Below are 19,803 nucleotides of genomic sequence, written 5' to 3'. Positions count from 1 at the left end.
AGAGAGAGAGAGAGAGAGAGAGAGAGAGAGCGCTCCACACCTACGCTACCAAAAAGAGACCAGCAAGAGGAAGTGATGCGAATATATAGACTTTTTTTAACATCACTTCCTGCGTCTCACATGTACCAATGGTATCTTAAGCTTGACTTTGGACAGCCCAGGGGGTCTGTCAGTTGTTTTTGATTTGTCACTTGCTAGCACATGTCAGTCATAGGCCATCCTTCTCAACACTTAATCCTTAAGTAGGGATGTATTCTTTCCTGATTGCTAGACTAAGCAGGGTGGAGTAAATCTAAAATTTACAACACCCCCCAGGTTTCTAGTTCTTTACCACTATAACAAGAGCTGCTACAAGTATTTTGGTATGGATAGGTCTTTTCTCCTTATCTCTGATCTCTTTGGGATACAGACCCAGTTGGGCTGTTAAGCTGAGTCTTATTTCCTAGTTCATGTTCTTTCTGTTTTGCCCTGTCACATCCATTATCCTGGGGCTTTTATTTATTTATTTATTTATATTTATTTTTAAAATTATTTATATTTTTATTTATTTATAATTAAGGATTTTTGAGTTAAAGGGCATGCATAATTTTATGGTCCTTTGAGCCTGCTTCCATATTGCCCTCCAGCATGGCTGTATCAGTTCACACTCCACCAGCAGTGTATTAGTATCCCAATTTTCCCATATCTCCTCCAACACTTATCATTTTCCTTTTAGGTCATGCACCCTGATCTTTTCAACCACATACCAACATAGTGTGATGAGCATCTGTACATTGTGTTCAAAGAGAGCAAATTCCCTGGTATTTGCAATCCAGAGCATAACAATCTTCTGCAAAGCTAGATAGACTTCTCCTCAGTATCATTTTATTGTGGATTTTATTGGATTCCAATTCTTTGCTCATTGAATGTTCTGTGTGTGGTATGTATGGTGACTCTTCATCAGCATATATAGGATAACTCTCTGTTAAATAACTTATTAACCAGAGCACCCCATCCTCCAGCTGTTTTGTTTAAATGGGACTTTATCATGTTTCCAATAATGCAGTTCTTTCTCTACAAAGATGAGCCTGGGACACTGTCTTTGCAGCAGGCTGACAGCAGTCCTGGGGGTGGTTTGCACCACTCTGTCCCCATGGGGATCATCTTATGACCCTGGAGAAGAGCTCAGCTGACCCATGGGGAGATTGAATCCGTGACCTAGTACCTCAATGAAAGAAAGGATGTCTTCCAAAAGAAGGATGTGGGCAAGTGATGGACTTTGATGAAATTCTCACCCAGTTAATGGCTGGGCTAGACCAGGGCTACAAGTGGGAAGGCAGTTAGTTGCACTTGGCCAGAAGCCAGAGGGCAGCCAGAAGCTTTGGCCACTTGCCCTTGTGAAAGCTGCTCCCATTCACCATGTTCCAAGGAAAAGATGGCTTCCTAGAAATTAAGGCTTTGACACCAAGGGCATGGGAGCTGTGGTTGGAAGGGATCTTTAAGATCAGCCAGTCCTCTTAGAACTGATACTACCAGGCCTAGAGACGGGAGGCCAAACCTGGTCTTGGACACTTGCTAACTGTGTGAGCTGGGCCCAGTTGCCTGCCTTACCCCTTTTCTACCTGGGAACCAGTACTTAGTAGGAGTTCTAAGACAGAAGGTAAGTGTTTCAAGCAAACAAACCTCTTCATTTTGTAGTTGTGACCGGGGGAGGGATTTGACTAAGGCTACACAGTGAATTCCTGGCAGAGAGATGCTTGGCAAATTCGGTCCTGGCATTCAGTACTTGGCTTCAATAGATGAAGCCCCCCCCCCCCCTTTAGAGGATCTGCCACTGTAGTATGTAGGCCCCTTGTTGGAAGACACAGTAGAGTTCTTGGCATGGTTCCTTGGGAACAAAGTCTTCCTTTGGTGGCACAGCAAATGCCAGCTTCCCCCTTGGAGAGCATCACCTCGCCTCTCCAAGTGGCAGGGCCCTTCCAACTTCTCTCCTCATAGAACTTCAGAGTATGGAGGCACCTCAGAGATCAGCAGCTCCAAAATACCCTTGAACAGGCAGCCTCGGCCTTGACAGCATCCCCATTAAGAAGTGCCAAGGGTGACAGGGAGCTCCCCCCCTCCCAGATGACTTCCTCCAGAGTTGGAGGAGCTCAGTGAATTTTGAATCGCAGTGCATGGAGCCTGACCTAGCCTCTCCCAAGCAGCTCCCCAGCCCCAAAGCCCACGTTGAATCCCATGTCCGCGTGCCCGTGGGAAGACAGGCAGGTGCCACAGCTGCTGAGGCTCTCGACTGATGGGTGGTGACTGTGTGGCTCCTCAGGAGGGGAGGTGGGACCTAGAGCAACCTAGGGTCAGAGCCCGCAACTCTGGCTGGACTCGGAGGTCCAAGGCTCTTTCCTTTACACCCCGCCCCTACCTCTTCCTCCACTTGCGGGGCCTTGTCCCCATTGGCTAGCCAGAGGCAACTGACTGTGGTATCCAATGGGAGCCACTGTCCTGGGCATCCCGGGCGAGGGGCGCTCTCGGTGTGACGGGGCTGGGGAGCTGGGGGAGCGGGGGAGGCCGGAGCCTGGTACGAGGTGGCGAACATCTGGTGAGGGGACACCCGCTGGCCCCTCCCACCTCTACTAGCCCCGGGGGAGGCGAAGGTTAGACAGCAGCAGCAGCAGCAGCCAGAGCGGTGGTGGCACCGGCGGCCGCCGTGAGCGCCACCTGATTGTTAGACCTGCCCATTCGGCACTGCCCACGCGCCGCGGCCGCCGCCGCCTCTCGCCGCCTGCCGTCTGCCTTTTGTACCACGCGCGCTCTCCGCACACACGCGCGTTCCCGCACACGCACGCACAGAGCCTCGGGCTCCGCAACGCCAGCACCCACCCGCCGGGACTCCCACACCCTCCGGCCAGAGGCGCCGGCGAGCCGCGGCGGCGGACCCTTCTTTGTGTGGTGGCGGCCGGCCGGCCGGCCAAGGCCGCCCTCGGGCCCGGCGCACGGGGTCATGCCGCATCGCGCTGCCGCCACCGCCTCCTCCTCGGACACGGCCGGCGCCAGCCTGGCCTCCCTGGAGCTCGACTCGGCGGCCATGGAGCACTACGTGCAGGTCCGCATCTTCAAGATCATCGTAATCGGAGACTCGAACGTGGGCAAGACGTGCCTGACATTCCGCTTCTGCGGCGGCACCTTTCCGGACAAGACCGAAGCCACCATCGGCGTGGACTTCAAGGAGAAGACGGTGGACATCGAGGGCGAGAAGATCAAGGTGATGGGAGAGGGAGGGCGGGCACCGGGCTCGGCCACCTGGCCGAATCTCGGCCCCACCGCTCTGCACCTTGGGCTCGGGGAGGAGCGGGACTGGGGCAGCGGGCCAAGCCACCCCGACCCCCCCCCCCTTTCCCCCAGCCCTTTCAGGGCTCCTGGAGGAGCGGCTGGTTTTGGGGATCCAGTTCTTTATTTTCCCGGCCACCCAATCCCAAGGGAATGCTTGGGAGGCTGGCTGACTCCACCCTTGACCTCCGACCCCTAGAGGGCCGGACTTACCCCGGGGGTAGGGTGGGGTGGGGCTGGGACTGGGGCCAGAGCTTGAAAGGAGGGGGGAGTGGTTTGTAAGGTCCAGAACCGCAGGCACCTTAGAGACCATCGTAGTCAGACCTTTTCAATTTTAGAGATGGGAAACTGAGGCCCGGAGGGGGGGGGGAAGGAGGCTGTCTGTCCCAAATCGCCCCGATTCCGAGCCGGATGCTCTCATGCTGGCCCTCCTTGCAGCCAGTGACTCCCTAGACTGAGAGTGCAGCAGCTATGGAGCAGCAGAGAAAGGGTGTTTCCCGAGGAGAAAAACTCCGTCTTTGTAGTCCCTGGCTGCCTCCAGACTCCCGAGAGTCCCCAGCCTGGGAACAAGAGGTCCTGCTGTCTATTCTCCATCCTCGAGGCCAGTTCTCCCCCCCCCCCCCCCTCCGGAGCCCGTGCCCCAGGCCGAGGGACAGCGGATTCTCTGAGCTTTGCAGGAACGAAGACCCCATTATTAGAGGATGAGCTGAAGCACATTGTTCTCGAAAGGGAGAGGGGAGGGCTGTTTGAAGGTGCAGATCTGTGCCGGCTGTTCATTCTGTGGGATGGAGCGCAAAGCACTTTGTGACTCTGTTGGGACCTTGGCTGCCCTTAAACTACAGGATGGGGTGGGGAGTGGAGGGCCCTGTAGAAAAGAGTGGGAGACATCAGCAAAGAAGGCTGCCCGATTGTATATTGTAATGGAATTAAGATGAGCTGGGCCGACATTCTGAAAGATCCCCAAGGCCCCCATGAGCCTCTTGGGCCAGGACTGTTGCTAGACTTAGACAAAGCAGGGAGGGAGGCTCGTGTGGCATGGGAGAGGTTCTTGCACCCTGACTGTCCCTTCCAAACTTTCCTGACACCCAGCTCGCTTCCCAGTGTTGCATTATTGGTCATATCTGTAGTTGGGCATTGATAGAGAGTGAGCCGTGAGAGTGGGTATGCTTGGGGTGGTATTGGGGAGGGAGAAGCAGGGTATTGGAGCTGTCAAACTGAAGAGTCCATGAATAGGGATCTCTAGAACTTTTCCACTGTTCAAAAAAAATTCCTACCTTTTCTGAAGATCTTCACTAATGGGAAGTCCACCCTCCCAAAGCAACCCATTCCCCCTTTTCAAGATCAGTGTTTTCTTGACACCGCCTTTCATTTTTGCCTTAGAGCCATTTGTGGACATACCACTCCCCCCACTCATAACAAAGAAAAACAGTTCAGCAAAACCCTGGGACACAGCAGCCCCATCTGACATCAGATATAGCATTCTGCCCTCGTAGGCCCCCACTTCATTGCTCATGACAAAGACAAAGCTTTCATTTGAGTGGGGCTTGGGGGCTTCCTTTGTTGTAGATTGCACTCACTGTTTGTTGGGTTCTGCTTGTTTTGACCCACAGCTGACCACGTAGGCCTTCCTGTGTTACTCAGGATTCTTCCCATTCATTATTTTCTTAAAGAGCAGTCGTGTACCACATTTCATCCGGACGGTCCCCGACCAATGGATGTCTTTTTTCTTCCAATTGTTTGCTGCTACAAAAAGGCCCCCTTTGCCTGCTCTAGTATATCTGGGATGTTTCTGTGTTTGACTTCCTTGGGATGGATGGGATCATTTCATTTTGCTTTGCTGCTTACTACCTGTTCTGTGCTGAACAAGTCACTTCCTTCTCTGTGACTTGCTTCCTCCTCTCCACAATGGTGGCTACAGTCTTTGCACTCACTCCTCTGAAGGCTTGTGAGGGAAGTGCTTTGTCAGCCTGAAAATATTGGAAAAATGAGATGGGAGATGTTCTTATAACTCCAGTCACCCTAGCCGGAACTACAGCCCATCACTTAGCACAGGGCATTGTTCTTCCTTCCCAAAGCCAGGCTGGTGATCTGGGAGAGTCTGGCACATGTACACAGGAAGGATTTCTGACCTTCCAGAAGCACAAGCAGCTCCTGTTTCTCCAGGGTTTTGACGTTTACAAAGCCTGTTCCTGGACAATAGCCCTGTGAGGAACTCTGATCAATGCAGTGACCAACTGTGACCTCAGAGGCCTGACAGTGAAGCATGCCCTCGCTGCCAAAGGGCTGTGGGCTGAAGGTGCTCAGCAAGGCTCCATTGCCTTCCAAGGCTAGTGTGTTAATCTGCTTTGTTTAATGGTTACTTCTTTTTACAAGGGAAGCCTCTAGGATGATGGTGGTAGCTGTAGTTGTGTGTGTGTGTGTGTGTGTGTGTGTGTGTGTGTGTGAAGAGTCATTGCAAAGTGACAGTGATAGGTTTAAAAAATGCATCAATAAACACCTGTGTGTCCATACATATGTAGCCCTAGGAAGGATTAATACAAGGATTATTTTTCTCATTTTACAGAAGAGGAAACTGAGGCTCAGGGATAGGAAGCAGTTGGCCCATGGTGATATCACTGGTGCCAGAGCTAGTAAGTGGCAGAGTAGGGATTTGGATGGACTCCAACTCTAGCCCATTTCCTGTTCTACCACTAGCTCTAAGGAGTGATAGAATTGGGGAGACTTTCTTACCGAGACTGCTGATTAGTGAGTGTAAGATCTTGATCTTGGCCTCCTTTTAGACTTCTTTAGAAGTGGGGGTCACTGGCAGACCAGAGACATTGGCATGGGAGAAGAGAGAGGCCTCTGTCAGAGAGGGGGAGATCAGTTCCAGGGCCCTAAGGAGGTATTTTGGTGGGGTTTGTACCAATTGTTCCAGCCTCTTCCCCAGAAGGCATGGGTCTAGGTCTGGCACAAAGTTAGCCAAGCATCTATTACATGCAGATGAGCACTTCGTCAAGGCCTGTGTATGCTAAGGAATTGCAGGCATTGGGCCTGAAATGGTGAGCAGGGTGGCCCTGTACATAGATATACAAGGGGAGAAAGGCCCCGGAGCAGCCTCTCCACCTCCAACCTGGCGTCTCTGAAGAAGCAGGATGAGTGGGGTTGTGACCTTGTGTCTTGGGGAACTGCAAAGCTCTGTGCGAGGTGGGCCTCAGAAAGGCCCCATGCATGAGTGAGGATGACAGAGAAGAACAGAGCAGCTAATCTATTCTGGGGGTTAGACAAGAGATTCTCTCAGCCATCTCTCCCCCAGCCCCCAACTCTCTCCTCTTACCCTGGAGCTTTGCAAGGAGTGAGTGCCAAAACCACTTGGCTAGCTGGTAACTGCCAAAGGCTTCCTCCTTTTGGGACAGACAGGAAAGCCTCAGGATACCCTGGCTGCTTCTCAGGACATGTTGATCTAGTCCTAGAACAGAAGCCAGTGTAGAAGACAGTGTCTACTATGGCTGCAGACTCAAAATGAAGGAGTCATAGGAAAGCTGAACGTCCAGGATAGTGTGGGAGAGATGAATAAAGGTCTAGGGATCATGGCAAATCTGGATAGCTGTCCAGGGGAGTCACAGGTGAGCAGGATGGAAATGGTGGGGCCCAGGAGAACTGGCTAGTAATATCCTAGACCTCAGGAGAGTTCATGACAGAACTGAACAGAAATTCAGAGTATCATGGGAAAGGCTAGAAGGAAATGGAGGATATCATGGGACAACTGGGCAGAGGTTCTGTGGCTTGTCTTGTACCTTCCTCTGTGAGATTTATAGGAGAGGATAAAGAGTGATTTTATGATAGCTTGCACTTGGATGAGCTTTAGGGTCTACAAAGCTCCCTTATCAACAACAACACTGGGGGAGATATAGAGTATGTAAGTCCTTGTCCATTGTCTTCCCTTTACTGAGGAGAAACCTGAGGCCCAGAAAGTGAAGAAATTGTCCAGGACCACACTAGCTTCTCTTCTCTTCTCTTCTCTTCTCTTCTCTTCTCTTCTCTTCTCTTCTCTTCTCTTCTCTTCTCTTCTCTTCTCTTCTCTTCTCTTCTCTTCTCTTCTCTTCTCTTCTCTTCTCTTCTCTTCTCTTCTCTTCTCTTCTCTTCTCTTCTCTTCTTCTTTCTTTACTTTTTCAACTGATTCTCTTTGAAAAAACCCATCATTGCTACTCCCTCAGTGACATCTTCCCTCCCCCGTCTCCCCTGGGCCAGCCAAGGACAGGAAAACCAAACAAATCTGCATGTTTGCCAATGTATATCCCATTCTGCACCTGTAGTCCACCGCCTCTCTGACCAGAGATACGCTTCAACATTGGTCCTTCCTTTGATCTGAGCTCTGATGTCTTTGAGGGCTCTTTTTCTTTCTATCATCCTGGCTGTTGCCTAGCCCTACCCCATCCCTTTGCTCTGTATTCTGCTGCTCTTTCTTGCCCCTTGAAGGTCTTGGAGCCCTAGCCCTGACTAGCAGCTGGGTCATCTCTGGGAGGGCTGCAGAGCCAAGAAGACCCCTCCGCCCCTCCTTCTAGAGACTGGACCAGGCATCTCTGTGTCCTTGTCAGGGTTTGAAAATGATGCATAACCCCGCCCCCTCAAATGATGCTCCCTGAGTGTTACTGTTCCCCAGAGGCTTTGAAAAACACACATGATTTATTAAAAAATCAACCCCAATGGACTGCAAAGAGCAGGCTTTTCCAGGCTTTTAGATAAGTCCATTTCCAGAAAAGCACAGGAAGAAAAGGCCTTTGTTTTTCCCCCTTCTGTCCGCCTTGTAGTGGTGGAGGTGTGCCTGGTGTGCTTCTGCCCCTTGGCCATCCCAGAATTTCCAGCTGGTGAAATCTGGCTAAAATGACTCCTGTCCTGGCCACTTACTAACAGGGAATATTGGGCCAATCCCATCGCCATTTTGCACCCCAGTTTCTTCTGTCCCCTCACTCATTAAAAAATATGGCCATCGCTGTATTTCAATAGAATTGCTTTCCTTTGTACTCCTAGGTATTATGAGAACCCCAGGGCCCCAGAAAGGTGGAGAACCCGAGGACTAGTTGATCTTCTCTTAGCTCCAGGAAGCCTAACCTAAGACTCCCTGGGGCAGTGTGGAAGGGGAAAGGAAGGAGGAGGAAGAGGAGGAGGGGTCCTAAAAGGTTGAGGGGGGGGTGCGGGATGGTTACCAGGCAACCAGGAGCCCCATTGTCTTCCCTCACTCCAGGCAGCATATGTCTTTCTTAGAACCTCCTGGCAGGCTCCCCTTTTTACCTTGCCCTGTAGCTCTAGCCACCTGGTTGTGGCCTAGTCTCCCAGCTCTTGGGAACCTGAGGAAGGATCAGTCATATTGGTCCTTCATGGGAGGGAATGTCCCTGGAATTTGGGAGCTAAGGGAGCATCTGTTCCTTCATGACTGCCCGAGGCCCTTCAGAGTCCAGGAGAGGGATATTAAGGAATTTTAACTCTTTGGGTAGCCAGATCACAAAGGGGACTATGAAGGGAGGGTGGTACAATGGAAGGAGTCAGTGGGCCTGGATGTGAATGCTGCAGGTAAGTCTCTTTCTTTCCCTGGGTCTCCATGTAAAATGAATACTAGAGAGGTTCACAGCCCCTCCAGCACAGAATTCTGTCTTTGATGTGGGGAACTGGAAAAAAATGTGGGGAGGCCCTGGCTGATCTTTTTTGAGCAGAATCATGAGTTTTAGAGTTGAGAAGAGCTCCCCCTTTTATATATGTGGAAACTAAGGCCCAGAGTGCTCAGATCTGAGGTGCCCCAAATACCCCCATTGTGAGTCAGTCAGCCATGGCTTTTGTACCAACCAGCTAGTTTGACCAATTTTTCCATTGAGAAGTAGGGCTGTTCTTGAAACTTAAAAAAAGACATCATTAGTGCTTTAAGAAGTGGGTCCCAACCCGGTGTTAGAGTCCATTTCCAGAGCCATATCCTTGAAGGTATGCTGTCTAGGCTTACAAATGGAATTCACTTCTCTGAAGATTTAGGGGTGGGGGTTGAGGAGTTTGGCCATCATGCCTTGCTTCACAAATTCCAAATTCTCTTCCCTCCCCATCTCCACTTGATCTTGACAATAAATAATAGAAATACTGCATTCTCTACACAGTACAAGCAGTCCTTATTTTATATGTGTTTAGAAATTTTATTGCAAAAATAAAATAAAATAAAAATAAAAAGAGAAATTTTATTGCAAGTCAGTCGTTTGGAATTTAGAGTAATTAAAAAAATGAAAACATTGTAATATGGACTGGATGGTTATCAGGCCAGTTCACAGCTGCCTACTTAACCTACAAAGTAGTACTGGCTGTCCTGTACTCAGGGTATGGACAGATAGAAAAAGAGGAGGAGGAAGAAGAAGACAAAGTATCTATTTTTGTGCCTCTGCTCAAGGCCAGCTCTGGGCAAAATTTGAAACCAAGTGACATTAGTGTTTGGCAATTCCCATTTTCTCCCAATGTTTTTGTGCTGTCCACTGGACTATCCTACCCCACCAGGCCTGTCTTGGTCTTCCTGCTCCTCAGTTAGTGGAAAGAAAATTGGACTTGGATTTAGGAGGTTTAGATTTGACTTGACTAGCTAGGTGACCCTGGATACATTTTTCTTTCCAAACCTTAGTTTCCTTCTTTGGAAGGGAAGCCTGTACTTCTTGTTCTCCCGATTCAGGGCTATTAGGGATCCCTTCCTTTCCCCCAATCAGATATGCTGTTTCCTTAGGGAAAACAGATTCCAGCAGAGTGTTAGGAGGTAGAGAGTTTAAGTTCTACCCAGGTAAGTATGACTGGCTCACACTCCTCCAGAAATTATCTGTATTTTTGAAAGGGAAGGCTTGTATACTCCTCATGAATCTCTAATACATTTCACATTTTCTACAGCCTGGACAAAGTGAAGAATGAGGAGAAACAGTTACCAGCAGCAGCAGGAGGAGAGTGGAGGGCTGGTGATGATTATTTTGATTCAACAAGCATCTCTTAAATGTCTGATGATATGCCAGGGCCTGTACTAGTCACTGGGGATGTGAAGATACAAAAAAACCCTAGTTTTTGGATTTAGAGTTGGAAGGAACCTTAGAAGTCATATAGTCCAACTGTCTCATTTTATGATGGGGAAACTGAGGTCCAGAGAGATTATGTGCCTTGCCCTCGGTGGTACAGGTAGTAACCAAGCCAGGATTCAACTCCTGGACATTTAACTCTGATTCTGGTACACTTTACATTACCTCTTAGTTCAACCCATCTTGTGTAGCATTGCCTCCCATCAGTGTGGTTGTGTCTTAGCCCCCTGCTAGACTGTGAGGACAGGGCCTGAATCTTATCCTAAATTTGTATATCCCTCAGTGCCCAGCACAGGGTTCTGTACATAGCCAGTGCTTAATATTTGTTGAAAAACCATGGAAACAAAGGGGCACTGTAGCCTGGCCTGGAAGATAGTTTCCAGGGCCTGAAGCCAAGTGCTCCCCCCATGCCAGGATATCATCTAGAGGCCAAGGGAATAAACTTCCCTGGCGGGGTCCTAGAAAGCAAACCTCCCCTGTTGGTCTTTGCCAAGCAGAGAAGGGAAAAGCAGTGGGTCAGCCTTCAGAGGAAAGGTCCAGTTGACTCAGGGAAAGTTTTCCCATCCTGGGGATAGGAAGAGCCCAGGACCCTGGACCTATGTTCCTCAAACTATCATGTTGTAGTACTGCAAAACTTAATCTCCAATCCTGGCTCTCTCATTGGTTGGCCCTGACTTTGGTCAAATCACTTCCTGTCTCTCTGGGCCTGAGCTTCCACTCTATCTGAAAACAAACTTTCTGATCTCATTGGGCTATTTCAAACAGTAAATGATGGAGGAGTTAGGAAAGTACTTGGTCTGGAAGTCCATAGGGGGAGAGAGACAGAGACTCTGTGTGTGTGTGTGTGTGTGTGTGTGTGTGTGTGTTCAGATGCTTTGGTGGCAATTGTGTGAAGGGTTTACTAGGTAGGGGAGAGATGGGATACTGTTGCTTCATATGGATTTCAATCACGTGAGACCAGATTTATAAAGTGTTTCATCTGGTTCCTGGTACACAGTAGATACTCAACTGATGCTCATTGCCTCCACTTTCAAATGTGGAGAGAAGTGTAATAGTTTCCACTCTTTTCTGCTCTCAGCTGCTTGCCTCCTGGTCATGTGCTTTTGTATGTGTGTCTGTATGGAGAGGAGTGTTACAAGGAGCTAGAGGCCAGGCCAGGGTCTGAGTTTGAATTCTGAGCTAACAAGCAATTATAACAGTGTCTTATATATCTATTAACACTCTAAACTTAGAAATCAGTTTCCATTCACAGCCCTGTCAGGTAGGTAGTACAAATATTGTTATGCCCATTTTGCAGATGAGGAAACTGAGGCACAGAGAGGTGATCACTTGGCATCCAATCAAATGGATATGCTCCATTTTACGGATTAGGAAAGTGAGGCCCAGAAGTGACATTGCTTGGTCTTTAGTCATGGAGTCAGTGTAAGAACTGAGATTAGAACTCAGATCTGATGATTTCAAAAGGGGTCCAACCATTTTGAAAATTGCAAAGCAGGCTTCCAGAAGGGGGGCACCCTCCTCTCGTGACACAAATAGAGTATCACAATGAGGATACCTAAGTCCTTTTCCCACTCCCTTTCCACATCCCCCTCTTCCCATCCTTGCTGGGTATTTTTAGAGCCTTGGTGTTAATGCTGCATCTGCTTTATACCTTCAGGCTCTTTGGGATTCAGCCTCCTAAGAGTATAAAAAGTAACAGGGCCACAGATTTCTCCTTAAGAATTATACCTACCAACTTCTTCCTGATTCCCAGCCCAATTCGGACTACCCTTGGCTTTCCTACTGCTGACGGGTGGGGCATGGCAATGGAACCTTTCATTTGGAAGAGGTGACAAGCTTTCTTCTGCTGTTATAAGCCAAAGTGGCTGGGTGACCTCCCTTCCTTCCTCCCACCCAGGCAGGTTGAAGGGCAATTTTTGCACTAGACTCAGTGCCATTTTAGGCACTGTTGTGTGTGAAGTGCTAGGTGATCTCTAAGGGTCATGGAATATTCAAGCAGAAGCCTTTGGGGATGCTAGAGAGGAAAAGTGTTTACACTCTAGATATGAGGGCAGACTTGAATTGTAGGGCTGACCCAGAGGCAGAAGGGACTCTAATTCAAAACCCATATTTTACAGATGGGGAGACTCTAGTCCAGAGAAGAAAGGTGACTCTCCTCAGGTCCTATAGGAAGTTGATATCAGAACCATGATTCAAAGATAGGTCTTCTAATGCCAAAACTTGAACTCTCTACTACACTCCACATTTAGCAGAATAGCTGGGAATTTCCAGTAATCCTTTTGGAAAGTAAACAATCTCAGCCTAATTTAAGTATTTCCAAAATCCTGATTTCCATATAGCAGGTTTGCTTTAAGTAGAGTGCATCTGTATGTTCCTAGCAACATGCCATCTATATGTATGTGTCCAAAAACATTTATTAAGCCATGTGTGCCATGTCCTCTTGTAAAGCCCATTCAGTGGGATGGTTTTTAGATCCTGAGCAGGACCCCTGGATCGTCAGTTTCCTGGAATGGCTGCCCTCTTGTTTTTCCCTCCAAGCCAACCCCCTTTTCTGGCTCTTGCTTATCTAGGTGGCATTTGGAAGAATTTAGTTGATCCCACACCTCCCTTCACCTCCCCAGGATGCTCGAGGGTAAATAGGCTCTTTTACTTGTTCATCCTTTTCCCTAACAGATTTCTAGGCAGCTGGTGATTCTTCCTTTGGGCCCCAGGTGGAAGGGACCCAATTTATAGAGACCATTGCTAAGGAACAAAATTCTTCTGAGGCCATAGCCACTGGATCAAAATGTTTTTATAGGGTAGAACCTAGTTTAAATAGTACCCTCAATTAATGTGTCCCACCACACTTAGTTTTTAGAAGAAAACCAAGCTCAAGTCAGAGAGTCAAGAAAAAAAGAAAAAAAATTGCTTCTGAGGGGTGTCTTAGGGCCTTTCTGTCTATCCATCCATCCATCCATCCATCCATGCATCCATCTATCCATCCATCCATCCATCCATCCATCCAACTAAATGGTATTTTTCTGTATGTTTTTAATTCAATCATAGGCCTTTAGAAAGCAAAAATGTCAGAGCAGAAAGACACCTTAGAGATCATTGAGTCCAGCCCTCTTGTTTTATAGAAGAAACTAAGGCCCACACCAGGAAAAGGACTTGGTTCCTGCACTCTAGGAGCTCTCAATCTAGATTAAATACTTGTGTACCTTCAGCCATTTTCTGCATCTCATTATTCCTTTATTTACCTTCAGGTACTTTAAAAATAAAATAGAGGCAAAGTGAGGTCCTCAGGAAATGGGTGGCAGGTAGGAGGGAGGAAGTTCTAGGTTAATTTTATTTTCTAGTTAACCAACAGTAAGTTAATAAGCACTTGTTTTTTTAAAAATAAATTTTATTGATAATTTGTTTTTATATTACCTAAATTTATCCCCTTCTTCTCCAATGGAATCCTTTTTAAAATACCTACCTTTTGTCTTAGAATCAGTACTGTGTATTGGTTCTAAGGCAGAAGACCGGAAAGGGCTAGGCAGAGGGTGATTTGCCCAGGGTCTAGGCAAATGGGTCTAAGCAAGTAAGTGACTTGCCCAGGGTCACATAGCTAGGAAGTGTCTGAGACTAGATCTGAGCCTAGGAACTCCCATCTCCAGGCCTGGCTCTCAATCCACTGAACCACCTAGCTGCCTTTCCTCATAGAATCTTATAACAAATAATTGAAAAGAATCAAGCAAAAATCGTTAATACTTTAAAAAAAAGCTGCCATTATCTGGAATGTCATCACACACATGGAGCATCCACTCCTACAAAGGAATGTAGGAAGGGAGGTATCTTCTCACATCTCATTTTTGGGGCACAGCTTGTTCTTTATTAAGCTCGTACTTTATACTAGTACTAATATACTATAAAATACTAATGCTAGGTACTTTGCTGAGTACTGGAACTATAAAGAAAAGCACAACAATCCCTTTCCCAAGGAGCTAATGAAAGAAACAACATAGAACTGATTAGGAAGATACAAGACAGAAACTGAGTAGGGGAATGGCCCTCTGAGGGTGGAGCAATAGCAGCTGGGGGGTGCTGGAAAGAGGGACCAACAAAAGCTTCCCGGAATAGGTGGCATTTGAGCTGAGTATTGAAGGAAAAGATTAGGAAAAAGCTCTCAGCCAGCAATGAGAACCTTGTTGCTAATGTTAGAATCTACTTGGCTGTCTTAGTAAGTAGAGGCAGCATAGAGAGTTAGAAGTCAGAGGCACTAGGTTTGATTCCTGGCTCCTGCCACTTACTAGCTGTGTGACCTTGAGCAAGTCACCTAACAACCTGTTTGGGTAGATGGGTAGGGAGAGATGAATCATTCTGAAGGAAGAAACAACAAGACATGGTGGGGAAGGCCTCTGTCATACAGACAATGTACGGGTAGATTTATCAAACTGGGGGAGAGGAAGGGAGAGGAGCCAAAGAGGAAGAGCTGTGGGAATTATACTTAGCCATTAAATGAAACTAGAACACTTCCATGGAGTTTTTAAAAGGAAGGGAATTATCTATTTAATATAACTGAATAAAATTGCTTTTAAATGAATTTTGTCAAGCCCCAAATTCAGCTTTTGTCTATACTTTGGCAAGACATGCTTGCTGACTTGAAAATGGGCCACTTTCTGAAAGGTGGTGGTAACTGTCTGGTTCTTCTCTGGTTTTCATGTGGCATCCACTGGCTGTGTTCCCTCTCCTGTTTAGGTGTCTTCCCCCTTCTGAGTCGAGATCCCACTTCTCCTATCTTACAGGTGCAGGTCTGGGATACTGCTGGCCAGGAACGGTTCCGCAAAAGCATGGTGGAACACTATTACCGAAATGTGCACGCAGTGGTCTTTGTCTACGATGTCACCAAAATGACTTCCTTTATCAACCTTAAGATGTGGATCCAGGAATGTAATGGGCATGCTGTCTCTCCACTTGTCCCCAGGGTGCTTGTGGGCAACAAGTGTGACTTGAGGGGACAGATCCAGGTACCCTCCAGCCTGGCTTTGAAATTTGCCGATGCTCATAACATGCTGTTGTTTGAAACGTCAGCCAAGGACCCCAAAGAGAGCCAAAATGTGGAGTCCATTTTCATGTCCTTGGCCTGTCGCTTGAAGGCTCAGAAATCACTACTGTATCGAGATCTGGAGAAGCAGCCAGGGAAGGTGCAGAAACTGGAGTTCCCACAGGATGCAAACAGCAAAACTTCCTGTCCCTGTTGAAGCCACATGGTTTCAGATGAGCTATTATTACAATTTCTCCCCTTTCCCTGTGACTCCACTACTGATGAACACAGCTTGTTTCTGTACAAGTTGATATTAAAATATGATTTGTATAGATTATCACTTGGATTCTTCTTTTGTTTTCCTTTTGGTGGGCATTTGGGTTTTCTAGATTTGGGGAGAAGTTTTCTAAACTCGGTGATAACTTCATGAGATGAGAATAATTCCCTTTTCAGAACGCTTTGATTTTGACAAAGCATTTTATTCACAGTGATCACCTGGGGTAGAGTGATAAAGAGAGGAATGACATTGGAGAGGAGAAGCAATTTCGAATTGTTTGCACATAGGGTTGGGCTGTGGCAGTAATGGGATGGGAAGGAGCTCACCTGAACTAGTCCCCAAATGGACCAATGTTTGTATGCCACTGAATTATATTATTCCATGCTTAGGACATAGGGGGATAATATAAAGACTAGGGTCCAGGAGGGAGGCCAAGTGCCTCTTTGCCTGCTCCGGGGTCACTGAGAGTAGGGCTGGGTGGGTCCGAGCTTCTGGGAAGAGGGGAGGGAGGGAACCTTGAGATGATGCTGTCTGTACTCTAAATTTCAGAGCCATGGAGTAAATAAAGCTCTCACTGTCCTGCCCTAGTTAGGATTCTGATAAGAAGGCCATTGTTTATAATACTTTACAGATATGCTCTCAGTTGTCCTCACAACCAATCCCTTATTAGACAGCAAGCTCCTTGACATCACAGACTGTCACTCTTCAAATCAGTTCCCCAGGATCCTGAACAAAATAGGTAATTAATCAGTGTGAATGAAGGAGGTAGATTGTAGAATTGTTCTCATTTTTTTTCAGGTAAGGCCAGTAATATGGCCAGGAAGTTCTGGATTTGAGGTTCGAGTCCAGTTCTTCTTACTCCAAATCCTCTTTCCATTAGACAAAATTTGGTCTCTCTGAGTTTTAACTAGGGTCTCCTTTCACTAGATTGATTTTAGATGAATATCCTTTAGCCCATGCCTCAATTCTCCAAGCATGTCTTGGTAAGAAAATGTGGCAGGTATTTTGTTCATCAGAGGGTGTATTCATGGGTAGAAGAAGAAATAGAATTTTGTTTTCCTATCATGGGGGGGGGGTTGGTGTGTTACAGTGACTATAAAGTAGGCCAAAACATTTCCTATGATGCCACTGGGCAGAACTCAGGCTTAGTCTTAGCCTGAGGTAAAGCACACTCAGCAAAGTCCCAGTAAGTTTGGAAAAGACTCCTCACAAAGCATTAATGTTGGAAAGAAATGTGAAGAGCATTCTATCCAGCTTCCTCAGTGTACAGAGCTTGAAGAGAAGGGTGTGTGGTGTTCATTTCTCAATCTTTCCTACCTCTAGAAGTGACCTTTGGGCATCATCTAAGTAGAAAATGGCCCAAGAAGCTTACATCTTCCCTTGTACTTCCCAGAGCAGCACCTAGGAGGAGGAGCACTGACTGCTGTATACCCACCATGCTACTACCACCTCCTCTAAAATTCAAATGTGTGGATTACTTTACAGGGTACTCAGATTTCACTCTTCATTCTTCTAGCTAATATCTTAGGACAATGAATCCTGGTTATTTTGTCCAAATTGGGTCCACCTTTTTCTGAGTCACAGATGCAGGTACTGGAAGCATCTGTTTTCCCCTGACCTAGCCAAACAGTAGGTATAGACGGAAGGGAAAGGGAAATGGAAAGTGTGTTTGAATTCATTCCCTTAACCCCACCAAACCCCCAAGACTCAGTGAGAGATGAAAACTAAGCAGGGTGGATGGACTTTGCTTACACATTTGGGGAGGGAGGAGATAAATGGGACAAAAGTAGAGGGAAAACCAGGATCTTGGGTTGTGTTGAGGAACTGGAGGAAGTTTCCATGGTAGACGGCAGAGATTATATGAAGACAGGGCTTTGTTTTGGATGGGGATTAAAAAGACAAGGTATTAAGCATTCTGACCCTGCTGCAATGAGAAGATTCATATCCATGCTACGTTAAAATCATGGAATCTCAGAGTTGGAAGGGACCTCTACACATATTTGAACAAGAATCAATTCTATGAAATCTAAACAAATGGTCATTTGGACTGGTTTTGATGATCTCCAGTGATGATGGGGAAATCACCTCCTGAGGCCAGCCCATTCAAGTTTTGGACAGTGTTAGAATATAATAGACTTCTCAGGAGAATGTTATAGTTATTGTTATATATTATTTTCTGTATATTTTGTGTCATATTATATTATATTCTGAGGTGTTGTTTGTCATGAAATAGCAATAGTTCTTGGCCACAAGGGAAACATCCTAGAACATTCTAGAACCAGAGTTCTTAATATATTTTTTTTATCCCAACCCTTTTAGCAGTCTGATGAAGCCTCTGGAACTTTTCTCAGAATAATGTTTTTAAATGCATGAATTAAAATACAAAAGTTTGCAAAGGAAACCAATTGTATTGAAATGCATTTATCAAGCTTTTTTTTCAAAAGTTCAAGAAGCTCTGCTCTAGAATGTAGGTAGGGTTCAGGGTAAAAATAAGTGGGATTCTTTGGTATTGATTAAGAAAAAAAAGAAGAAAAGATTAGTAAAGAAGTGGGCATATAGGGAGAGACCAAAAATTAGAGAGAAAATGGTTGAAGGCAGTAGTTTGCTGAAGGAAGTAGGACAAAATTGGATCAGGGGCCCAAGTAGATGAGCCAGTCTTGTCAAGAAGGGCCATTTCATCTGATATTGGAACAAAGGATGGGGATGAGAGAAATAATGTCAAGGGGTTTTAAGATATAGAAAAGGGAAGTGATGGTGAATCTATGGCACAAGTGCCAAAGGTGGCATGCAGAGCATTCTCTATAGGCACACATATCTTCCCCCCTCCAGAGTTTGTTACTAGAAAGGCAGAGGACTCAGGCAGAGCTGTTTCCTTCCCTCTCTCCACCACACCTGATGACATTTTTTCACATCCTCTTCTCCTCTTCCCAGCAGCCCAATGGGAGTGCATAAGGGATGAGGTGGGTGGCTCAGAGGCAGCAGAGCTGGAGGGGGAGCAGAGTGCTCAGGTCCCTCCCCTCTCCCTCTTTCTACTTGCTGAGGACATTCCTCACTTCACTCAACCCTATGCCCAGCAGCCCAATGGGAGCATTTTCTCCCTCTCCTATGTGGGGTAAGGTGGGGGGGCCTGGATATGTCTGGCACTTGGTGGAAGGGGAGGAGCACAGCACTCTATCTGGGGGTTGGGTTGGGGCCAGGGTCCTGCATTCCTTTCCTAAAAGGTTCCCCATCACTGGAATAGGGAGTTCACAGCAAATGGCCTCTTTTCTAAGTAAAATATGAGGAAGGGTGCTTTGCTGAAAGGGAGAGAGAAGGGAAAGTACAAAAGGCTTGAGGAGAGAATGAAAACTTTGGCATATAGGGGAAAGTACAATAAAGAGACAATTAGGGAGGATTAAAAGGATTGCCTTGCTGTAGGGGGGTCCCAGTTGATTAGATATAGTAAATTTGTAGTGGAACCAGCAGCATGACTGTATGTTTTCCTTCAGCTGGGTTCAGCAGCAGATGGCTAAAAGCAGAGAAAGCACATCTAGGGTTAGAATTTGGTAGAGTATGAGTGGGGATCAGAGTGGGCAAGGTATTCAAAGAAAGAGGATAAGGCAGGGTTGAACTGCTTCACTCCAGGGAAAAATTGGGAAGGAAGAACAAGGGAAGCCACAGCAGAGTTTCTGGCCTGGGAGAACACTGAGGGACAAGGGACTGGAAGTCACAGTGAGGACCAAGATTAGGTTTTGGAGGAATGAGACCCAGGGAGAAATGTAAGGATATGAGATTATGGTCAGAGGATTTCAAAGTTCTTGATTATGAAAGCAGAACATTTATGTTTCCTCTATCTCAGCTACAGTGGTAGACCACTGGAGTTGAAGAAACTGATGACCTAGGAGGCCAGGATGTTTGAGTGGACATATAGATATATAGCTCTATCCATTTATTTATTTCTCTCTCCCTCTCCTCCCTCCCTCCCTGCTCTCTCTCTCTGTCTCTCTGTCTCTCTGTCTCTCCCCTGCCCCTCTCTTCCTATCTATGTATCTAAGTATCTATTTATCTATCTTTTTATGTATATATGTATGTATGTATATATATGTATGCATGTAGGTATGTATGCATGTAGGTATGTCTCTTCATTTATCTATCTCAATCTATTTGTCTTTCTG

At 46.8% G+C, this 19,803-nt stretch overlaps 1 protein-coding gene across 1 annotated transcript; it reads left to right on the top strand.

Annotated features, from left to right (window-relative positions):
• Nucleotides 1-1,088: 1,088 nt before the first annotated feature.
• On the top strand, nucleotides 1,089-15,709 carry RAB33A (RAB33A, member RAS oncogene family). Its single transcript, XM_001373997.4, has 2 exons — nucleotides 1,089-3,235; nucleotides 15,134-15,709. The coding sequence occupies exons 1-2, from the start codon at nucleotides 2,975-2,977 to the stop codon at nucleotides 15,587-15,589; spliced, it is 717 nt and encodes a 238-aa protein (XP_001374034.1). The 5' UTR covers nucleotides 1,089-2,974; the 3' UTR covers nucleotides 15,590-15,709.
• Nucleotides 15,710-19,803: the final 4,094 nt, after the last annotated feature.

Source organism: Monodelphis domestica, chromosome X (assembly GCF_027887165.1).
Source record: "Monodelphis domestica isolate mMonDom1 chromosome X, mMonDom1.pri, whole genome shotgun sequence".
Lineage (NCBI taxonomy): Eukaryota > Metazoa > Chordata > Mammalia > Didelphimorphia > Didelphidae > Monodelphis > Monodelphis domestica.
This window is presented reverse-complemented; position numbering and strand designations above follow the sequence as displayed.